General features: G+C 34.6%; 2 protein-coding genes across 6 annotated transcripts in view; one reads left to right on the top strand and one right to left on the bottom strand.

Moving 5' to 3' along the window:
- Positions 1–3,569, top strand: part of LOC132127032 (tetraspanin-5) — a 29,285-nt gene extending 25,716 nt beyond the window's left edge. For both annotated transcript variants that reach the window (XM_059538647.1, XM_059538652.1), the window contains 2 exons: positions 1,776–1,818; positions 1,901–3,569. Coding sequence is in view for 1 of the 2 variants with exons in the window: in XM_059538652.1 (XP_059394635.1) it covers positions 1,776–1,788 (13 nt within the window). In the remaining variant the exon portion in view is untranslated. The remainder of the gene's footprint in view (positions 1–1,775; positions 1,819–1,900) is intronic.
- Positions 3,570–4,415: 846 nt separating this feature from the next.
- Positions 4,416–20,297, bottom strand: part of LOC132126990 (rap1 GTPase-GDP dissociation stimulator 1-like) — a 43,269-nt gene continuing 27,387 nt past the window's right edge. For 3 of the 4 annotated variants that reach the window (XM_059538622.1, XM_059538612.1, XM_059538629.1), the window contains 8 exons: positions 17,846–17,989; positions 16,885–17,016; positions 12,190–12,324; positions 11,978–12,103; positions 10,209–10,348; positions 9,467–9,593; positions 7,829–7,957; positions 4,416–7,174 (listed from right to left, as the gene is read on the bottom strand). In XM_059538622.1, the coding sequence (XP_059394605.1) occupies positions 7,047–7,174; positions 7,829–7,957; positions 9,467–9,593; positions 10,209–10,348; positions 11,978–12,103; positions 12,190–12,324; positions 16,885–17,016; positions 17,846–17,989 (1,061 nt within the window). In that variant the 3' untranslated portion in view covers positions 4,416–7,046. The remainder of the gene's footprint in view (positions 7,175–7,828; positions 7,958–9,466; positions 9,594–10,208; positions 10,349–11,977; positions 12,104–12,189; positions 12,325–16,884; positions 17,017–17,845; positions 17,990–20,297) is intronic. The other variant, XR_009427478.1, reaches the window with a different exon arrangement.

Raw genomic sequence — 20,297 nt, 5'->3', positions numbered from 1 at the left:
AGATCATCTGCTCTTCCTCCACTGAGAGTTCGTCAATGTCCTCGCAGTGTTCCTCCTCCTCCATCACAGAAATCATTCCACGTTTAACCATTTCTCTGATCGATTTCGAAGAATCAAGTGCAATTCACCATAAGAAAGTTTTTAATACCCTTGTAAGAAAAGAGTGGTTATTAGAAAAATATGCTTTAAAATAATATGCATGTAAGTGCAATCGGAATGTGATGTTTTCAGACATTTCATTTTAAATTAAATTAAAATGTATTATAGTTTGATTTGATATGTTGAGCTATGGGTTTTGACCATATCTTTATATGTAAATTAATAATTACTTCTATTTTCTTAGTAATATTATTTAAATGTAAAACAAAATTAAATAAAAGATAAAGATACATTAGTAAGTACCTGAATTAGATTGTATTTTACATTATTTATAAAATTGCACATTATTTTTAGTGAGCTTTTCACATAAATTGTAGTTCTGATAATATATTTGTAATTAAATATTTTCTATCAAATAATGTGCCAAGTTTTTGAAATTTAATTGTGTTTTTGTTATTTTTATCATTATTATTTTCTTAGTTTTTGTTTCTGTTTAGTATAAGTTACACTAAAAGAAAATGAGAAATGTTGCCTTGGCAGCGATTATGTTTTTATTTATTTATGTATTGTAAGAAAAAAATATATAGCAAGTACATAAATTAAATTGTATTTTAATTTTAATAAAATTGTACATTATTTTAGTATACTTATATGTATGACGTCAAATACTAATGTTATTTTTTTAATTCAGCTTTTCACATAAATTGTTATTCTGATAATATAATATTTGTAATAAGATATTTTCTATCAAATAATGTGCAAATTCAATAACTACTTTCCTTCTTGGAGCTGGTGTTTTAGTATATCATTGAGATACTATTATAGTTTTTATTTAATATATATATATGTGTGTGTGTGTGTGTGTGTGTGTGTTGTGTTTTTGTCATTTTTATTAGTTTTTGGTATTTTTATTTCAGTTTTTGTTAAGTTACACTAAATGAAAATGAGAAATGTTGACTTAGCAGCTACGTTTTTATTTATTTATTTTCTTATTTTGTATCGTAAGTTACAATAATTATAATAATAATTATGGTTTTCCTTTGGTTATATGTGTTATAACCCTTTTGGGAGCCTACTGTATATTACACAATAAATGAATTAAAAAAAAATACATAAAAATTAACATTTTAAAGTAAACATTAAATAATATTTCATTTATAAGATATACTTTCCTTAATTTCGGTTCTCTCCAAAAAAATATGTTCTACATAATATATTCTACAGAAGTATATTCTGATTTGTTTTTAAAGTGAGCGTCTTTCATAGAGTCTCTTTCTAACACACATCCTCACGGTTCCAGTCTCACAGAGATCTACTGCAGTGAATGTGAATGTGTCTCGCTCCACGCTCATCGTCATCTTAACCCCGCTCCTCTCTCCCACTTCTAGCCCCGTTTAGCTCCTCGGACCGTGTGCTCATTATAACCCTGCATCCCACATCAGTCGTGCTCTCTCTAGATGAAATCAGTCAGACACTCTGTAGATTGCAGTTCTGATTTCTCTTATGCAAGGCCCCATTTGTCAAGTTGGCACAAAAAAATAAAAAATAAAAGCTCTACTTTGGTTTTATTGGAGAAGTCAGTGGAGTGATGCCAACTCCTAATGAGGCCTTACACCGCTGGCTCTAGACTTCTGTTCATGAACCATGTCTTCTTTTTCTATCTTTGTCTTCTGCAGTTTGTTCACATGAAGCGGCAGCTAGTCGTTCAGACACTCACAGGTAAATAGAAAGATCTGATTTGACGTGATTGTTGTGAAATAGCTGCATTGTCCAAACTGTGTTTCTTTCTCTTTATAAACAGGCCTGTGCCAGCACCATCATGGTAGAGAATGATGAACACAAGATGCCAAGTGCACTGTTCGTGTGTGTGTGTGTGTGTGTGTAACCTTTTACCATCTGTAAATAGTGTTTCATGTGTCAAAACAGGTGTAATGTGAAATATTAAGTGTCCACAGAGGTTGCGTTAACCCAAAAATGACCACCATTTACAGGACTGTAAAAGCATCACTCAAAACACTTTCCATCACTTTGACTCAAAATATAAGATAATTGAAACCACAATTGGCTCGCTAGTTCAGTATTCAGGACACTGGTTAGGGATGTCTGGTGCACCGCAAAAACCAGTGAACTACTGTAATGTTAAATATCACTCAAACATATTAATAACAACAAATGAGTTTATTTGGCGCAGTGACTTTCATTTATTAAGCTATAGTCCGTGTTAACATCAGGCTTTCGGGTAACATTTATTTAGTTCATCTCTCAGTCATCATTGTTTTGCATTGCGTGTTTTAAAACTCCACAGCTTTGATCATAAAACCAAGCATTTAGAGAGACAATTTGAGAGATCCAGCGTGACGCATGAGTTTTATTAGAGTTTTAATTATTCTGTTGTATTGTTATTGATTTATATTAAAATAACTTTGTATTTTGGTCATACAAATATCAGAAACCGCACCAAATGTAATGTTTAATACTTTCCTCTCTTTGAATATGAGCTTTATATTCCACTATTTCATGCTATATGAGCCTGATATATCACATATGATACTCATCAAAAACACATGCTTTTTTAAACTGTTGCATTTCAAAAAATTAGATTTTTTTTTATTTATTTATTTCTGACGTCTGGCTTTACAAGGTCAGTTCTTAAAAATATTAAGATTATATGATCTACATCTAGGCCTAAATAATAATCCAGGGAATTAAAACGAGAGTTTGTTGAGTGGCGGGTGATTATTTGCAGCGCAGCCTCTGTCGGGGAGTTTCTCATTGACCGTGTTTTTTATTATTCTGTTAACACGGGTTCATGCACTTCAGCTGTATATTACATTTCACTCTTAAATAGAAACATTTGAAGCAAATCTTGCTGCTTGTGTTCACTAAAACAGTCAGGAAGTCAACCAGACATTTAATTTTGTAAACTGTAATTTACAGATTAGAGATCCCAGGAAATGTCTATCTTTCACAAGCAATTTCTGATAAGGAGAAGCATGTGCAGTGGCAGTGTATTTCTGTAGCGTTTGGACTAATCAGAAGCTTGTTTGTTGGAAATATCCGAGTGATATTTTCGCACTCTCACAATGCAAACGCAGTTGGATGGTAACACACTACTGTATGTAGCACACACGTGTAATTGTACATCACTTAAACGGCTTTTAACATGCTCTTTTTTTTCTTTTAAGGACATTCTGATGTAGCTTTTACAGTTACAATTCATTTCAAATGTGTTGATGGGACAGAGGGTTTGATCTGAAGGTGTGATGATGATGATGTTAATGTTGGCAGATATTTAGGCTGTGCTCCAGCAATAAGAACAAACATTTTCAATAAATTATTTCTCAGCATTGTAATGGGGTTTCTGTATAATTAATTTTTCAGTCCCATGTTACCATTTTTGCATATTGCACACATTTGTCATATTTATGAATTTCTCATCATTTAAATAAATGTTGACTTCTAATAATTCAGATGTAATTATGATCTCATAATTATGACTTATCCACAATTTAGACTTTTTATCTCAGAACTGTAACTTGTCATAACTTCGGCAAATTATGACATAAAAAGGCATAAGTCAATTTCATCTGATTATAAATATGGCTTTTTGTCATAATTGTTACTTTTTATCTAAGAATTTTAATATGTTTTGTTTTAAATCTCATCATTTTGTCTTTTTTCATGTCATGGCTGTCAATTCAAACTTGTTTTATAATAATGACCTATTTTTACTTATCTCATAATTTCCACTTATTGTCTTCAATTTGACATAATTTCAACGTTTTGCCATGATATAGTTTTGACTTGTCACAATATAGTTATATTGACTTCATTATTATTATTATACAGTTATATTAACTGCTATTTAGTAGGCTACCATGTCATAATTTTGATTTATAATTACATTTTTTTGTTTCTCCCTCATATGTGATATAAATGGGCTTGCATATTTTACTCTATGCGTGTTTATGCATGTATGTTTTTAATAATTTAAATCTACACAACAACAAAAAAAAGTCCCTGCCATTTTAGTAGAGCTGGTTGAGAATATTTCAACATCCTTTTTGACAAAGTTTTTCTTACCTCACAATGCATCACTAGTGCTTCTTCTGATTCAATCCACTTTCTCAAATCATTTTATTCCCCGCTTGACGTCGAAATGGAAAAGACGTATGAGGGAGTTTTTATTCAACCTAAAGATTTATGCAGTTGTGAACAAAAGTCCACTGCAGTGTGTCATTAATCTCAAGTCTTTCCTGTCAACATTCACGTAATAAAGCATTTGCACCTTAACTAATATTAACTTTGACAACAAGTCAAGGTAGAATCACAGAGTATATATTTGTAACCAGCAATTGTTTTAATAAGTTTAAATCTTTGAAATGTACAGTTCAATGACATTTACAACTATTATTTCCGTTTATATTTGTACGGCTCTACTGTAGATAAACTGGATTGCCATTTGGATCCTCGAGGGTACAAACATGATAAATAAGAAATGTTCACAGTATCGGACATGCAAGGAGGTGCATGTTCAGAGGATACTGGAGAGGATGGAAAGAAGGACACATGCAAAAAAAAAAAGTCGTTCTCAAAAGAAACATTCACAATGATTGTTTGTCGTCTGAGACATTAGTATTATTATTATTATTTGGTTCCCTTGCTCAGCGGTTTAACCTGTCCCAGCCCTTACATGTCTCGGTAATCTGCCATGATGTCTACTGTATGTGTGTGTGCTAATGGCGTACTGGCAGTCATGCTAGTTATTTCCTGACCAGGAATGTATGTTTTAAAGGCATAGTCCTCCCAAAATGGAAAAACATGTCATCATTCACTCATACTAATGTTGTTCCAAACCTGTATGCATTGCATGTATTTTCTCTGGAGCACAAAAGAAGATATCTCGATAAACAACATTCCCATTAACTTCCATAGTATGGCCCAAAAATACAATGGAAGTCAATGGGACACAAAACATCTTTAAAATACCTTCTACAGAATGTTGGCATTCCTTTCTTCACTTCTTGGGTCTATGCATTTCTTTCTTTGGTTTTAGGTCTGTTTAACTTTAATAGCACGAGTAAAAAGTACCGTGGAAGTCAATCGGGCCAAAAATGTTTAGTTACCAACATTCATCTAGATATCTTGTATTTGTATGCATCTATATGGAATGTTGGAATTCCTTTCTTCTGTGGAACACAAACACAAGATATTTTTCAGAATTTATAACCAAATGTTAAATGTTGTTTAGATTATTTTGACGAATGTTGGTATCCAAACCGTTTCAGTCCCACTGACTTCCATAGTATAGACAAAAATACAATGGAAGTCTTTGGGACACACAACAGTCTGGTTACCAACATTCTTCAAAATATCTTTGTTCGCTTTTCGGGTCTTTGAATTTCTTTCTTTGGCTCTAGGTCCGTTTAACTTTCATAGCACAGATAAAATGTACCATGCAAGTCAACTGAATCCAAAAATATCTGGTTACCAACGTTCTCCCAAAATACCTTCTATAGGATGTAGGTATTTCTTTAGTTTGTGGACCAAATAAAAAGATATTTCAAGGAATTTGGTTACCAAATAGTTTCAGGTTTCACTGACTATATAATACCACGGAAGTCAAACCCCAAAAAATGCTGGTTACCAACATTCGTGACCAACATTCAAGTATCTTTTATGTACACTATATATGTTAAATGTATCTATACAATGTTGTTATTCCTTTTTTCTGTGGAACACAAAAGATATTTTGCAGGATTTGGTAACCAAATAGTTTCATCCTTTAAAAAAGAAGTTTATTTTAAAGAATTTTGGTAACCAAACCATTTCGGTCCAACTTACCTCCAGAGTACAGACAAAAATACTATGGGTCAATAGGACTTGAAAAAAATTTGGATACTAAAATTCTTCAAGATACCGTCTACAGACAAAAGAAGGAACACAAAAGTATATATTTTAAAGAATGTTGGTAACTAAATGGTTCCAAGTGCCATTGACTTCCACAGTATAGACAAAAATACTATGGAAGTCAACAAGACCCAAAACTGTTTGGCTACCATCATTCTTCAAAACAACTTTTTTTGTGTGCTTACAAAAGAAACCAAGCCATAGAGTTTTGGAACCACTTGAAGGTGAATAAATAATGACAGAATTGTTTTATTTTTTGGTGAACTATCCTTTTTAAGTTATTGATACTATAATGACGTCACTTGTTTTATAGGTCCTAAAATAATCAAATTCATGTTTCCAAGAGCATCACATACAACGACTGTAGTCCTCGATATCAAGATATATGACTTCTTCACACATCCATATCACAATAATCACTGATTTTTGTAAATGCAACAGACTAATGATATGGAATTAGCTCTTTCCAGTAGATATGGATTATGGGTGGCACGAGTACCAGGAGGCAAAATATGAAAAAGTCCATGCGCTGGTCCAGAGGTGCCCTATACAGTACAAACACATTTCATCTCTACTCTTCTATGTAAATTAGTAAGCAGAAGGAGAGGGGGCGTGGCATATCATATGGGCATGGCTTTAATAGCTGAACATCAACAAACTGGACGATTTAAAAAAACACATGCACAAGTTGGTAGGTATGTGTGATTTTACATGTCATGAAAGCAGAACTGCGCTAATCCACTGCCAGCATGTTCTATTTTTATCTCGACTTTTATAGGTGAATTTCATATAGTTGTTTTTTTAATCACAGCTATGGTCTTAAAAATATTTTGCTGTTCGGGTATGAATCTATTGCAGAAGGCTGTCTACAAAGTATGGCCGCCTTTGGGTAACACGTCTCTGCATGCACGGGGCAAACAGAGGGCTTTGAGAGTCTGTAGCAGGGAATGCAGAGGGGACAACAGCTTGGCACATGACAATGAGAGATATGTGTGTGAGGGGAAGCAGGCAGGGAGGAGATGCTGTGGAAGAGTCCTTTAGCTCTGCGCCGTTAACCTTTGCTCTGTGAGAGAGGCCTGGTGCGCCACCGTCTTGTTCTCATGTGAGCGCAGACCGGACACCACGTCGATGAAGGCCAAGCTCTGCACTTCTTTATGCAGCGGCTCTGAGGTTGAGAGGAGAAAATGCACAAATGGAGAGTGTAGTCAAACAGCATTCACAACTCATTTTACTTCAGTAAAGCCATACAGGATATTAAACTAGTAAATGATAAAAAGTTATAAAAATATAACATTATGAAGAAAACAAAAAAATCTGAATAAGGCAGTGTTGAATCGTTCATAATAACACTGGGAATGTGCGTTATGAACGTAAATGGTTTTCAAAATTCTCACCATCTAAAAAATGGTCAAGGGACAGTTTTCACATTGTTAGTACGCTTATGATTAATGAAAAAGAAAGCAATGAATTAAAATGAAATTTTGAAGCAGAAAACATAATCCAGTTATCTTAATTGTATTGCTTTATTTACAGCTTAACGCGTGTATTGCATTTTTTTAACCTTGTAATTTTTAAATATGTAACGTGTAAAATGTAACAAGTTTCTTGGTTTTTAAGATTTTTAATTGGCTTTAATTTATTTTAGATAATTGCTAAAACAATTTCCATTTTTTTTGTTTGATATTTTCATTTAATATTTATATTTAATGTCAGTCAATGATAATGATTAGTTTCAGTTTTAGTTAACAATAACAACACTGGTATAGAAAGCAGACGTGTGAATGCGTTGAATCATTTGTTTGTGAATCTCCTGGCTCACCTGATCCCATGATGGAGCAGATGAGAATCATGGAGTTGTATTTGATCTCCGGTGCACTGTGTTCATCTGTCAGTAGTCTGTGTAGAACCTGCACCAGATTAGCAGCGACAAAGTCCTTCTCTGCACAGTCTGAAATCAAAACCATGATGTGACTCAGTTAAAAGTCCGGAATAACTCAAACAAAAGCACTTCTTCGGCATCTCTCCTCTTCTCTAACTTGTTTCCTAATCTAGTGTGTATTCTGAATATTGTTGGATCTTTGACGAATTGGTTTTGTTTCTCTTTTGCCAGATGTTTTGGAAAAAAACATCTGCTAAATGCATAAATGTAAAAATTATTTTTTTACTAAAGGCTTAAATTATTCAAATCAATTTGGTAAGACAAATACAAATTGTGCATATATATATATATATATATATATATATATATATATATATATATATATATATATATATATATATACACACCTTTACAAAACAACAATTTTACAAAAAATTTAATAAAACTACCAATTGTGTTAATGTTTAAGTTGAGCTATTTTGGTATTTCAATAAGGCTATCAATCTCAATAAATTGCAACTGAATCCCTGAATCTGTTCAAGTAAGGTGAATTTAGGTTTAAATTAGGACTCTTTGTGACATTCATCACAAAGACAAAAGTGAACTAGTTTACATTTATACATTTAGCAGATGCTTTTATCCAAAGCGACTTACTGTGCATTTAGGCAACAGTATACTTTTTTTTTACCATTATGTGTGTTCCCTGGGAATCGAACCCACAACCTTTAGCGCTGCTAACGCAACGCTCTACCACTGAGCCACAGGAACTAGTTTACAAGGGCTGTTACTGTTAAAGGGACAGTTCACCCAAAAATGAAAGTTATAATAGAAGAAAGAAAACTATGGAACTCAATGACAACCATCAACTGTTTGATTAGCAGCAGACTTTAAAATATCTTTTTTTATGTTCAGCATAAGGTTTGGAACGACAAGAGGGCGAGGAAATGATGACAGCACTTTCATTTTTGGGTGAACTATCCCTTTAACTAGAACTATTAAAAATGTTGATAATTATTTTCCAGTAATTGAAATAAAGCTAGTAAAATATTCATATAAGTAAAATATATATATATTAAATTAAATTAAATTTATGCATTTAGCAGACGCTTTTATCCAAAGCGACTTACACTGCATTCAGGCTACCAATTTTTACCTATCATGTGTTCCCGGGGAATCGAACCCCCAACATTGCGCTTGATAGTGCAATGCTTTACCAATTGAGCTACAAGAACACTAATAATTTTATATATATATATATATATATATATATATATATAAAGCACAATGAAATTCCTAAACTTTTAAATGAACAAACTATAAGCAATATAATATAAGCAATATAAGCAATGCTAAAATGATCTTATATAAGTATATAAGATACTTTATGAAAAGTATACAAGTAACACTGAAATCAGCCTGCTTAAAGACTTTCAGGTCTGTCAGCATCTCAACAAAAATATATATATATGCAGGGTTAATTCAGGATAATTAGGGCATATCTTCCCAGTCATATCAATGGCAAAAAGTGCCACAGTTGACCTGAATTTACCCTAACATACAGTAGTCTTTGGTTTTTACCCAGGTCTAGTGCCGCTATGAGACCCAAGGCCACCAGCGCTTCATTCTGCATGATCATGTGTTCGCTCGTCGCCATGATTACCAAGTGCTTGACACCTCCACCTTGTATGACTGTTCGGACCACATCCTATTCAGAAAGAAAACAGCAGTCAGAAGCTTCCCGAGGACGTGAATCATCCACAGCACGAAACGATTCAAATCAGAACATACTTTCAAAACAAAGACCACTGGAGGACGTTTTACAAGAAAATATTCTTGCATTCTATTCTTCTAACTAATTTAGTTTTTTTTTATTTTAAGACTTCACATTGAATTCAACAAAAGGTATTTTTTACTCGCACAGTATTTTATGATGCACGTCTAGTCAAAGTGCTGCCTCATCACTGAGATCAGTAACACCCTATGAAAACGGGTTTAATGTTTTTTGTTTAACCAAATTCTATTTTTTTTCCACCCATTTTAGTTTTTCTTGATTAAATTTCAAATAAAATGTTAGTACTCAAAATCATATTTAATTAATTGTAATCATAAAAATATTCTTTTATTTTCATAGGTTGCCATGACCTTCTCTGTGTGTGATATGAAGATAGACGTTCTGTAATGAAACCGTGAAATGCTACTGAAAAGCACGAGCGTCACAAATTCTTCCGTACGTGTGTTATACAGTAAAAATTTTTTATGGTAATGTTTCCATAAATGTTTTTTCTGCATCACAGAAATCATAGGGTCCTAAATGAGAGACCTTTGACTTGCTGTGTCGGATGAGAGCGGACAGCAGGCGGTTGGACTCTCCCATCACTCCGGCGTGGTCTTTCGCTTCACACCACTCCACCAAACGCTCCACCAGCTTTGTGTTCATCCCCAGCTGCTCTGCTGCGTCAGCTGCGACACACACACACACACACACACACAGCGATAAACATTAGCTACTGAACACAAACCACCATAGAATCTACCAAGTAATCAGAAAAAAATAGGCTTAGTGCAATTACCAAATCGTCTGATATTTAATTAAATAAATATATGCACAACATGTTTCAGAGCGAAGCATGGCACTGTGTTTATTAACACATAATCTAACAAAGCGATGTTTTCAGTATCTCAAAATCCTGGAATTAAATGTTTTTTTTCTCTGTTAATCTCTGCAAATTTGGAATGAAAAGCACTTATTTTTAATAAATGTAATATTATTTAAACTAAAATAATTTAGTTTCATATTTTAGACTTAAAATTTATATAGCAAACCCAATTTTTAATCAGAAAAATCGCAATTTTCGAATAGTTAATTAGGAATTCCTAATTGAATTGCTTCATCTACAGTAGCTACATAAAGATCTCTCATGTCTGATAAAAACCATTGTTGTTCAATCACATGCTGTACACATATTTCAGTAGTTGTTTTTTTACACTCTGAGATGGGTTGAAATTATTTGCTGTGGTAATTGACAGACTGTCACTGATGCTGTCGATAGAGCTCAAGTTGTATTCACCCAGGAATATTCATATTAAACCCAAGCTGTCATTGAGAGCGAACACGGCTGGGCCGTTGCCAATGAAAGACAATGCAAATCGATCCTCCGCTCAACTTAATATCAGAGACTGACTGCTGTGTGGCAGCAGCTGAGACAGGCCTGAGCCTGAGATCAAATCACACATGCTGTCTTTGACTCAGCTAAACAGCTGTAAAACATACAGGGACCTGTAAGCTAATCAACTTCAGTTAAAAATCCATGGAATCAAGAACTGTGTCTTATTTTGTGGCTTTTAGCTCATGGTTGTTTGTGGTCATCGGCATGCAAAATGTTAGCAGGCATACACATGAAGTTTTTTTAACTGATCAGTGCCATGCCGTTCGTAGTGTTAGATTTGTTCCTTAGCGCGGCTTGGTCAATTGATCCACACGGATGACAGGTCAGCATGGCACGAGCTCTGTAACATGGCGCTGTTTTGTCCCACTTTCAGTGCATTTGGCTTCCGATATTTATGGCTAAACACCTGTATGCTAAACTAATATTCTCAGTTACGTAGTTTCTACTGGCTGTATATTGCTGTAGACATGCAATGCAGAGAGACGTAAACATGACGCCCTCTTCTGGAGACAGGGTGAGAATATGCAGTTCATTTGCATTTAAAGTGATACACTCCAAAACAGATATTTTTTAGGCACACCCCAATGACAATGACATTTTCCAGCTGTTATAATAAATTATCTGTTGGGTATTATGGGCTGAAACTAGACCAATCGAAATAGTAATAGACCAAAAGTAATAATAAGTAATTAATATAAAAAATGATATAAAATCTAAATAATATACACTACAATATCCATACTTATCTAATGAAAATAAGCAAGTATGAATATCCATATTTTACAGATTTTTTTTTTGTAACAATTGAAAAATAAAATCTCTTTCAGAAAAAAAGGACAAAAAAAAAAACCGATGACGCAATCTGAACTCATGGGCGTGGCCAATTTTGTCCAATCACATTTTGTTTTCAGTTAATGAATACCCTGAGTGTCGATGAGCATCCGTAATGTTCCCAGAAGCTTGAACTGGACTGGAGGCATCTCAGATTTGAGGAACTTCAGCACTACATCTGACACACCAGCCAAGAGCATCTTAGATTTGTTGACCACTAGAGAAGAGAGAAGAAGATGGAGCAGATTTAGTTTTAAGACACTCCTGCACAGGTGAGTGAATCATTCAACGGTTGAGACTGACCCGGGATGGCGAGGTTCCTCAGAGCGCTGAGGGCGGCGTGCTGCACCGTCACGTTCCCCTCTTCAACATGTCTGTCCAACAGCTCGAGAAGCTTCTGTACGATACCAGTGTCTACCATGTGGATGCAGTTCCCATCTGTACACAAAACGTACAGTATAGGGGTAACGTATTACAAGTAATTAGAGTTATGTAATCAGATTACTTTTTTCTAGAAAGTAGTAAATAACATTATTTTTGTAATTTACAAGAATTTTCTTTTTCAAATAAGTAACACCAGTTACTTTGTTTTCTCATTTGTTGATGGACAGCGCCCCTGTCCCCATGTTGAGAGAAATCAAGTGTGCTGTGTAAACATGATGCTTACTGTAACTCAATGTGAACATGCATTTACTAATCTCACTTGGAGAAAAAACAGATTTAGTATTCCTTAAAATTAATAAAAAAGAGTGAAATGCAAACTCATTAATTAAATTTGCTAAAAAGCACACATATCCTTTATGTATTGAATCCCTATTTTATTAACCAATTTGCAGTTGACCTTTGATGATCCAATTTATCCATATGAACGAGCAAAAATGACTTTAGATAAACATACAGTTGTGCTCATAATTTTGCATACCCCTTGCAGAATGTGCAAAATGATGATAATTAAGAGGGATGATGAAAATTGCATGTTATTTTTATTTATTACGGTCATAAATAAGCCATTTCACATAAATGTTTAATATACTACACGAAACAAATGCTGTGTGTCGTTTCCTGGATGATCTACGAATTTTGTTATAAGTCTTCTTGAGTCCGTTGTTGGTCCTGAGCAGTTCAACTGCCTGCTGTTCTTCACAAAAATCCCCCAGCTCCTGCACATTCTGTGGTTTTCCAGCATCTTCTGCATATTTGAACTGTTTCCAAAAGTGAATATATGATTTTGAGATCCATCTTTTAACACTAAGAGCAACTAAGGGCTTATGCCTAACTATTACTAAAGGTGAAAACATTCACTGACACTCAAGGAGGCAACACAATGCATTAAGAGCATTAAGAGGTGTAAACTTTTGAACAGGATGGTGATGTGTAAATTTGTCTTATTTTGTTTAACAATCATATTATTTTCCATTTAGTACTGGACTTCAGAAGCTACATAAATACTTACATGTTTCTCAGAAGACAAAATAATTACAATTTTCCCTGATCATCCATTTAAAAAAGTTTACATCCCCCTGACTCTTAATTCATTGTGTGGCCTTCTTAAACACCAGTACAGTACAGTACAGTACAGTAAGGTTTACACCTTTTGTAATAGTAATGCATAAGTCCCTCAGTTGTCAGTTGTAATTAAAAGATGGTTCTTATAATCATACATTCACTGTTGGAAAGGGTTCAAATATGCTGGAAAACCAAAGAATGTGCCTTGAGTTTGGGTATTTTTTTCTTTAGGAACTGCTCAGGACCAACAAGGGACTCATGAAGACTTTACAAAATTTAAAAACAGTCGTAGATCATCCAGGAAATAACACATAGTGTTAAGATTCAAGGGTGTGTAAACTTTTGAATGGGGTCATTTTTATCAATTCAGTTCTTTTTTTGTCTTGTGGAGTATATGTAAACATTTGTTATGTGAAATAGCATATTCAGGACAGTACTAAATAAAAAAAATAACATACAATTTTCACGATTCCAGTTATGTTGTTTCAATTATAAAAATTTTGCACATTCTGCAAGGGGTACCGTTAACTTATAAACACACAACCATAACATTTGTGTTTCATTATTTTCCTTTTTTTATTACTGAAATGTGTCGATTGTTCTTCTCGTGCCTCCTATTTCTCCACATCTGAAAGGTTTGTTTGAGCTGTGGCCTCTACTGTACACATGCTATTTTACATTTCATCCAGCCTGAGGCTTATTCATTTCAAGTTTGGTAGGATATTTGCCACCAAATATATTTGCCATGAAATATGACTTTTTATATTAAAAACAAACAAGCAAGCTCAGCCCAGATGAGAAAAAGTAATGCAAAACGACCTAAATGCATTACTTTCTATTAAAGGTAACCAAGTCACGCAATTGGTTACTTCCTAGGCACTAACGTAATGCATTACTTTAAAAGTAGCCTTCCCTAACACTGCTGATGTCTCACCATTAGGGCTGCAACTAACGATTATTTTGATAATCGATTAATCTGTCGATTATTTTTACGATTAATCGATTAATCGGTTTATGTGCTTATATGTTAGTTTTTTCCATTTTTTCCCCAAGTAAATTATTAATAAATGGTCTTTATCCTTCAGCATAGATTTTTAAGAGATTTTAACCATTTTGCATTGTCATATCCTCATTAAAAACATACCTGGAGTTGTTTTATTGTGTTAGTAATCCTTTGTCGAACTCTTCTGCAATCAGAACACTGACCCATACTCTAGCAAATTTCACAAGGAGATTTCAAATAATGTTTTCACCATGGCAGTCCTTAGAGCTCCTAAAGTAGTTTAACATCCCGGACAAAGCTTATTAAGGAATCTTTCAGAACATATTTTCACGAAGAATAAGGATAAAACAGAATAAAATTGCAGTGCATTGTATTTTATTATTTACTGGGAAACAGCTTTATAGCTTATGCTGTGAAATTGTAAACAATCCTTCGGAAAAAAGTGACAATGGCATGAAACCTGAATGGAACTCACAATTTAAAGTAAAATCCATCAGAAGGTTGTCCAGAAAAAAAATTGGACACCCACAAAAAACCTGCTGTGTGAAAAAGAGCAGTGAATACTTAGAAAAAAAAGTGCATTTCAAATATCTTTAAACATTTACCTCTCTCATTCAGTCATAATTAGGCTGCACGACTGAATTTTGAACTGGTAAACGACAAACTGATCACAGAACATGCTTTTACGACTAAACATTTGCAAACAACATTGTACTGGAGAATCTGCACAAATGAAAGTCTTAGGGGCCGTTCACATATCGCGCCTAAAAACGCGTGGAAAACGCTAGGCGCGCCGCTTTCTCCTTCTTTCCAAAGCGCTCGGGCAGAAGCGCCCCTGAGGCTTCTGCCTTTGCTAAGCAACTATGACGTGCTCTCTCCTTGAAGACAAGGAAATTTCAGCAAAGGATAAATGTATTTGCAGCTCAAAAAATCGCTTGCAGTAGCTCTGCTACTAAATTTATTTCAAAATGGAAATCCATATACAACTATGATCAGCTGTTCCTTTCATCTTGTAGAGTTGTGACGTTCGCGAACGAACCGATTCTTTTGAACGGCTCATAAACATTAACGATGGGAGCCGAGTCGCGGCTGGAGGGGAGCCGTTCTTTCTGTCGTTCTTTTTTCCTATGCGTGTTTCACACAGATGCACACAAATGAGCTCCTCCGCGAGACAGAACAGTTATAGGGGGAGGGGCGCACCCAGCGCAGGCCAAACCTTTATAGCGTTATGTTATTAGTTATTAGTTGTGCATGTTCATTGCAGCCCACTTTGTTATTGTTCATTGACTTGAAGGGGCTGATGTCCTATTTGCAAAGTTTACAGTAGTAATAGTATGTAGTATGTAGACATTTCCATTTTATTTATTCTAATTTTATCTACTTTAAATATTTTTTGTTTTCTATCAAAATGTTCTTGTTTGATAACAATGTTCTTGTGTGAAAGTGTTTGTAGTAAAAGCTGTTTTGCACAGAAATTCATTGCAGCCGGCTTTGTTTTTGATGTTTATTTGAGTAGGTATTGTATGAATAACATAAGTCAACGTAGCTTTACACACACACACACACTTTGTACTAAAGGTAAATCCAAAATAGTGATGTCACTGTCTAAGCAGAGGGATTTGTGCAACCCTATGGAATATAGTCCACACATGACAAACGAGGTAATAATCAATATTTCAGAATAATTCAAACTCAGATATTGGTGTGTGATATCTGAGTTTTAATTATTTGACTACAAATCTCACCTCATTTTTCCTCCCAGTAATTATTTCCAGGATAAATTGATGCCCCCAAGCTGGCTTCTTAAAACTGACTAAATATTTAAAAAGAGCCAAAAGAGCCGTTCTTTTGAACGGCTCTTTGAAAGGAACGGATCGCGAAGATCCGGATCCCCTCAAAGAGCCATAAATCCCATCACTATCATCTTGACTGAGCTTTTAACGTTGTTACGGGAAAGGATGAAGCTGATTGGTTAGTTCTTGTCACATGACCCGCGGTGCGCTTGCTGCATTCTGAAAAGTTGAAATGTTTTAACTCGATGCGGTGCGGTGTTGGAAATAACGAACTTGAGCGTGCAAAAGACGCGATATGTGAACCTCCCCTTAAACAGTTCAGTAGTGCAGAGTTTACAGGTTACTCTTCTTTTTTGAAGGCTCAAAGTAAAGTACTCCCACATCCCGCTGAATGCTGCAGACATAGACATCATATGATGTCTATGGCTGCAGAGACGCTGTTCGGGAAGCACGTGACATAAAACGAGGCCAGCTATTGGCTATTCGCTACTTCTCCTGCTGTACTGGCTGAGTAAAACCTCCGGTGGCTCATTACTGCCACACTTTGGTCACCGCAGATTTAAAATATGCACAAAATGAGCCGCTTACGGCAAATAAAAGTTATTTAGCAACGAATCGATGACTAAATTAGTTGACAACTATTTTAATAATCGATTTTAATCGATTAAATCGATTCGTTGTTTCAGCTCTACTCACCATTGCGGGCAAAGTTAGCGATGGCGAGCGCTCCTGCTAGCTGGAGCTGGTGGTTGTTGGAGGGCACCCATGAAAGGACCCTCTGAAACACACTGCCTTTACCCCCCTCAAACAGCTTCTGCATCGACTCATCTACAGGAAAACACATCACACACGAGCAACAACACAAATACATTAATATGACAGAACGATGCAAATTACAAAGCCTTTTAAGGCCATTCACACTAAGAGCGATAACTATTGTCATCCAAATCAACAGATGATAACAATCTGATAATTATAAACACATGCCGCAGTTTTGTCATCTACTGCTTTAAATGCTTGAGTTCTTTTAAGTCGGGTGGATCCTGACTGGCTGTTAATGATTTTACCATTCATCAAGATATCAATGAACCAGCAAGGCAGGTTTTGGCAGTATGTCACACTACAAAAGGCAAAACGCAATAACTAGACATCTTGTCCATTTTTAAGTTACGAGCGAAGACTTGTTATAATAATTGTTATAATATTTCATTACTATACTTTTGATCAAATAAGTGCCAGCTTGGTGAGCATAAAAAACATTTTTGATAAATCTTAACAAACTTTTGAATGGAAGTACAGGAATTATCCAACCTCCAGTATTCAGTACATTCAGTTGAAGTCATTTTAATGCCTCACAACTCTTTCAGCTAGTGTTTAATATTGATGACGTGAATAAAACGTCAGCAAGAAAAGCATCACTTCAGCCTTTCCTTCTCCAGGTAAAAGGACGTGCATCCCTAAGTTTGTATAACTGCTGGCAGACTAAACGAAATGATGAACTTTAACAGGAGTAGCACAATTCATTAATTCATACACACTGTATGAGGTCAAAGCTTGACACTATTTCATTGTTTTAAGGCCCTGTTTGACATATGCACCAGTGTTTGTTCTTTCAATGCTTTTATTTAAAGCTTATCTCAGAGATTCGGTCCTGTACCTCCCAACAGCAGAAGGACCATGAGGTCTGAAGATGTCTTGAGCTGAGCCACGTCCTCGTCCCTATTGCTGTCCACGGTCTGAGCCACGACCTCCAGCAGACACTCCACCAGACCAGCATCCACCAGCTGAAGCTTGATCACATCTGACAGAGAGAGAGAGAGACAAGACAGATACTATAATACCTGAAGCTTCACGGCACACCTTCACTCACACGTTCACAGCTAACTGATTACATAACTTATGAGGTCTTACTGTTAAGTGATATCTATTGGTCTTCATAATTCTTTTGCACTATAATCTGGGTAAAATTTGGAACTTTTTTGGTGTATTGCTTTATTGTATTTAAATGTTCAGTTATTTGTGTTACAACTAAAAAGTTATACCCCTATTATACTGTATTAAGCGCTTCTTAATTTTAAATATCGTGATAATATCGTATACCGCGATAAAAGCATTAAGCAATTAAATCGCAACATGAAAATTTTATACCGCCGTATCCCAAGTTGGATTGCAGTAAAATGAAGTAGAAAAATGTATAGCAGCATTTATTTCAGTTCATTCATTTTGGCGACTAATCAATTTGCGCTTACTGGCATTTGCAAATGGTTTCTTGTATCAATTTCAAAGTCTAAAAACAGCCTTGTAAAAGTATAATCTTTTCAGTTTTCAGTGTTTTTAGCAATTTAAATAAAACTAAATATTTTGTTTAAAAAAATAGTTTGATTACAGCCATTGTGAGTACATCTGATCTCCTTTGCAATCATTTAATTATATTAGTTATACCTCAGCCTTACATTAGTCTAACAACAGCCTCGTCTGTGGATGATCTTTTACAGTTCTAAGTGTTTTTATAAAACAAACAAAAAGCTTTTGATTTTAGCAATTTGTCTATATACTGTACAATCTTATTTACATCATTCAATTATATTAGTTATATATCAATATTTATAATGCCAGCCTTGTATAAGCATAAGCTTTTTCAGTATTCATTATTTTTTATTAAAATAAAATATAATTAAACTTAATTTAGCCATTTTTGTGTACATCTGATTTGAACTATTATTAAATTATATTTTTTATATATATTATATATCAGCAGTATACAATAGTCTTACAACAGCCTTGTCTACAGAAAATCTTTTACTGTTTTCAATCAAATAAAACTAAAATAAAATATTCTTTGATTTCAGCAATTTTGTGAACAAATAATCTTATTCTCTATCATTAAATGATATGTATACATCAGAATTGCATTAGTCTAACAACAGTTAGACTGTCTATGCATAAGATATAGTCAGTTGTCTGTTTTTCTAAAGACATTTGTTTTTGTACACACAAACATATATATATATATATATATATATATATATATATATATATATACATACATACATACATACATACATATATACATATATATATATATATATATATATATGCATTGCATTAGTCTAATGCATAATCTATGGATAATCATTCTCCATTTTTTATGAATAAAATCAATAAGATAAAAGGTTGTTTGATTTCGGCAATCATTAATTTGCATTATTTGGCCTTCAGGCCACCCTTTTTGCCAGAATTTGGCATCAGCCACAAAAAAAAAATAAATCTGGTGATTTTTAAATGCTTGTTTTCCCCTTCTAATGCATAACAGACTGAATTACATAATTCTCTGACCCAAAAAGACTAAACCAGACAAGCGATGCAACAAACGTTACACCATGAAACAATTTCTAAGATATAAACAAATGCAATTCGTATGATTAAAAAAAAAGCCAGATAACAATCCAAACAGGCAAATATTGATGATTCATACAGTGTCAGCGAATGACACAACAACCCGGAGGGAAAACCCTGCACGGATGGATGTCTGAGGTCAGACTGCTGCAGACATATGGCCGTCTCACTACGCATTCGGCTGGTTATGAAACGCCTGCAGTGTTCACCCTCTGCCCTCTATATCCCTCACACACACGCACACACACACACACACACAACCGCTCTTCCTGCTCTCCTCGTGACTGGCAGAGCTTCGCCTGTAGTGCTGTGGAGTGGATCTAAGTAGGCCGTTGTCTTGGAGACTGGCAGTATGGGATGGCGGCGCTGTGCGCTGAATGCTAACAACCAAAGCGGCGCTTTCACACATGCTCACGGCTTTCCATCTCCCACGTCTGCTCTCGCCCTCCAGCTGCTTTTATCAAAACATACAGGAATTCTTACAGTTCAACCGTTTGTACATACAGTACAAGTGAAATAATCTGAACACAGAATAAAATCAAATACTGGGGGGAAATTAACACAAAAAAAATTATACACACAAAAAAAAAAATGTTTTAAGACTTGTTTTTAATCAGGGTTTTTATTATAGTTTACGAAAACCATTTAAAAAAATGGTACTTGAAATTAACGTTAACTAAAAATAAAATGTAATATTACAAAATTTAGTTCAT

This window comes from Carassius carassius, chromosome 3, assembly GCF_963082965.1.
Source record: "Carassius carassius chromosome 3, fCarCar2.1, whole genome shotgun sequence".
NCBI classification, from domain to species: Eukaryota; Metazoa; Chordata; class Actinopteri; order Cypriniformes; family Cyprinidae; genus Carassius; species Carassius carassius.
This window is presented reverse-complemented; position numbering and strand designations above follow the sequence as displayed.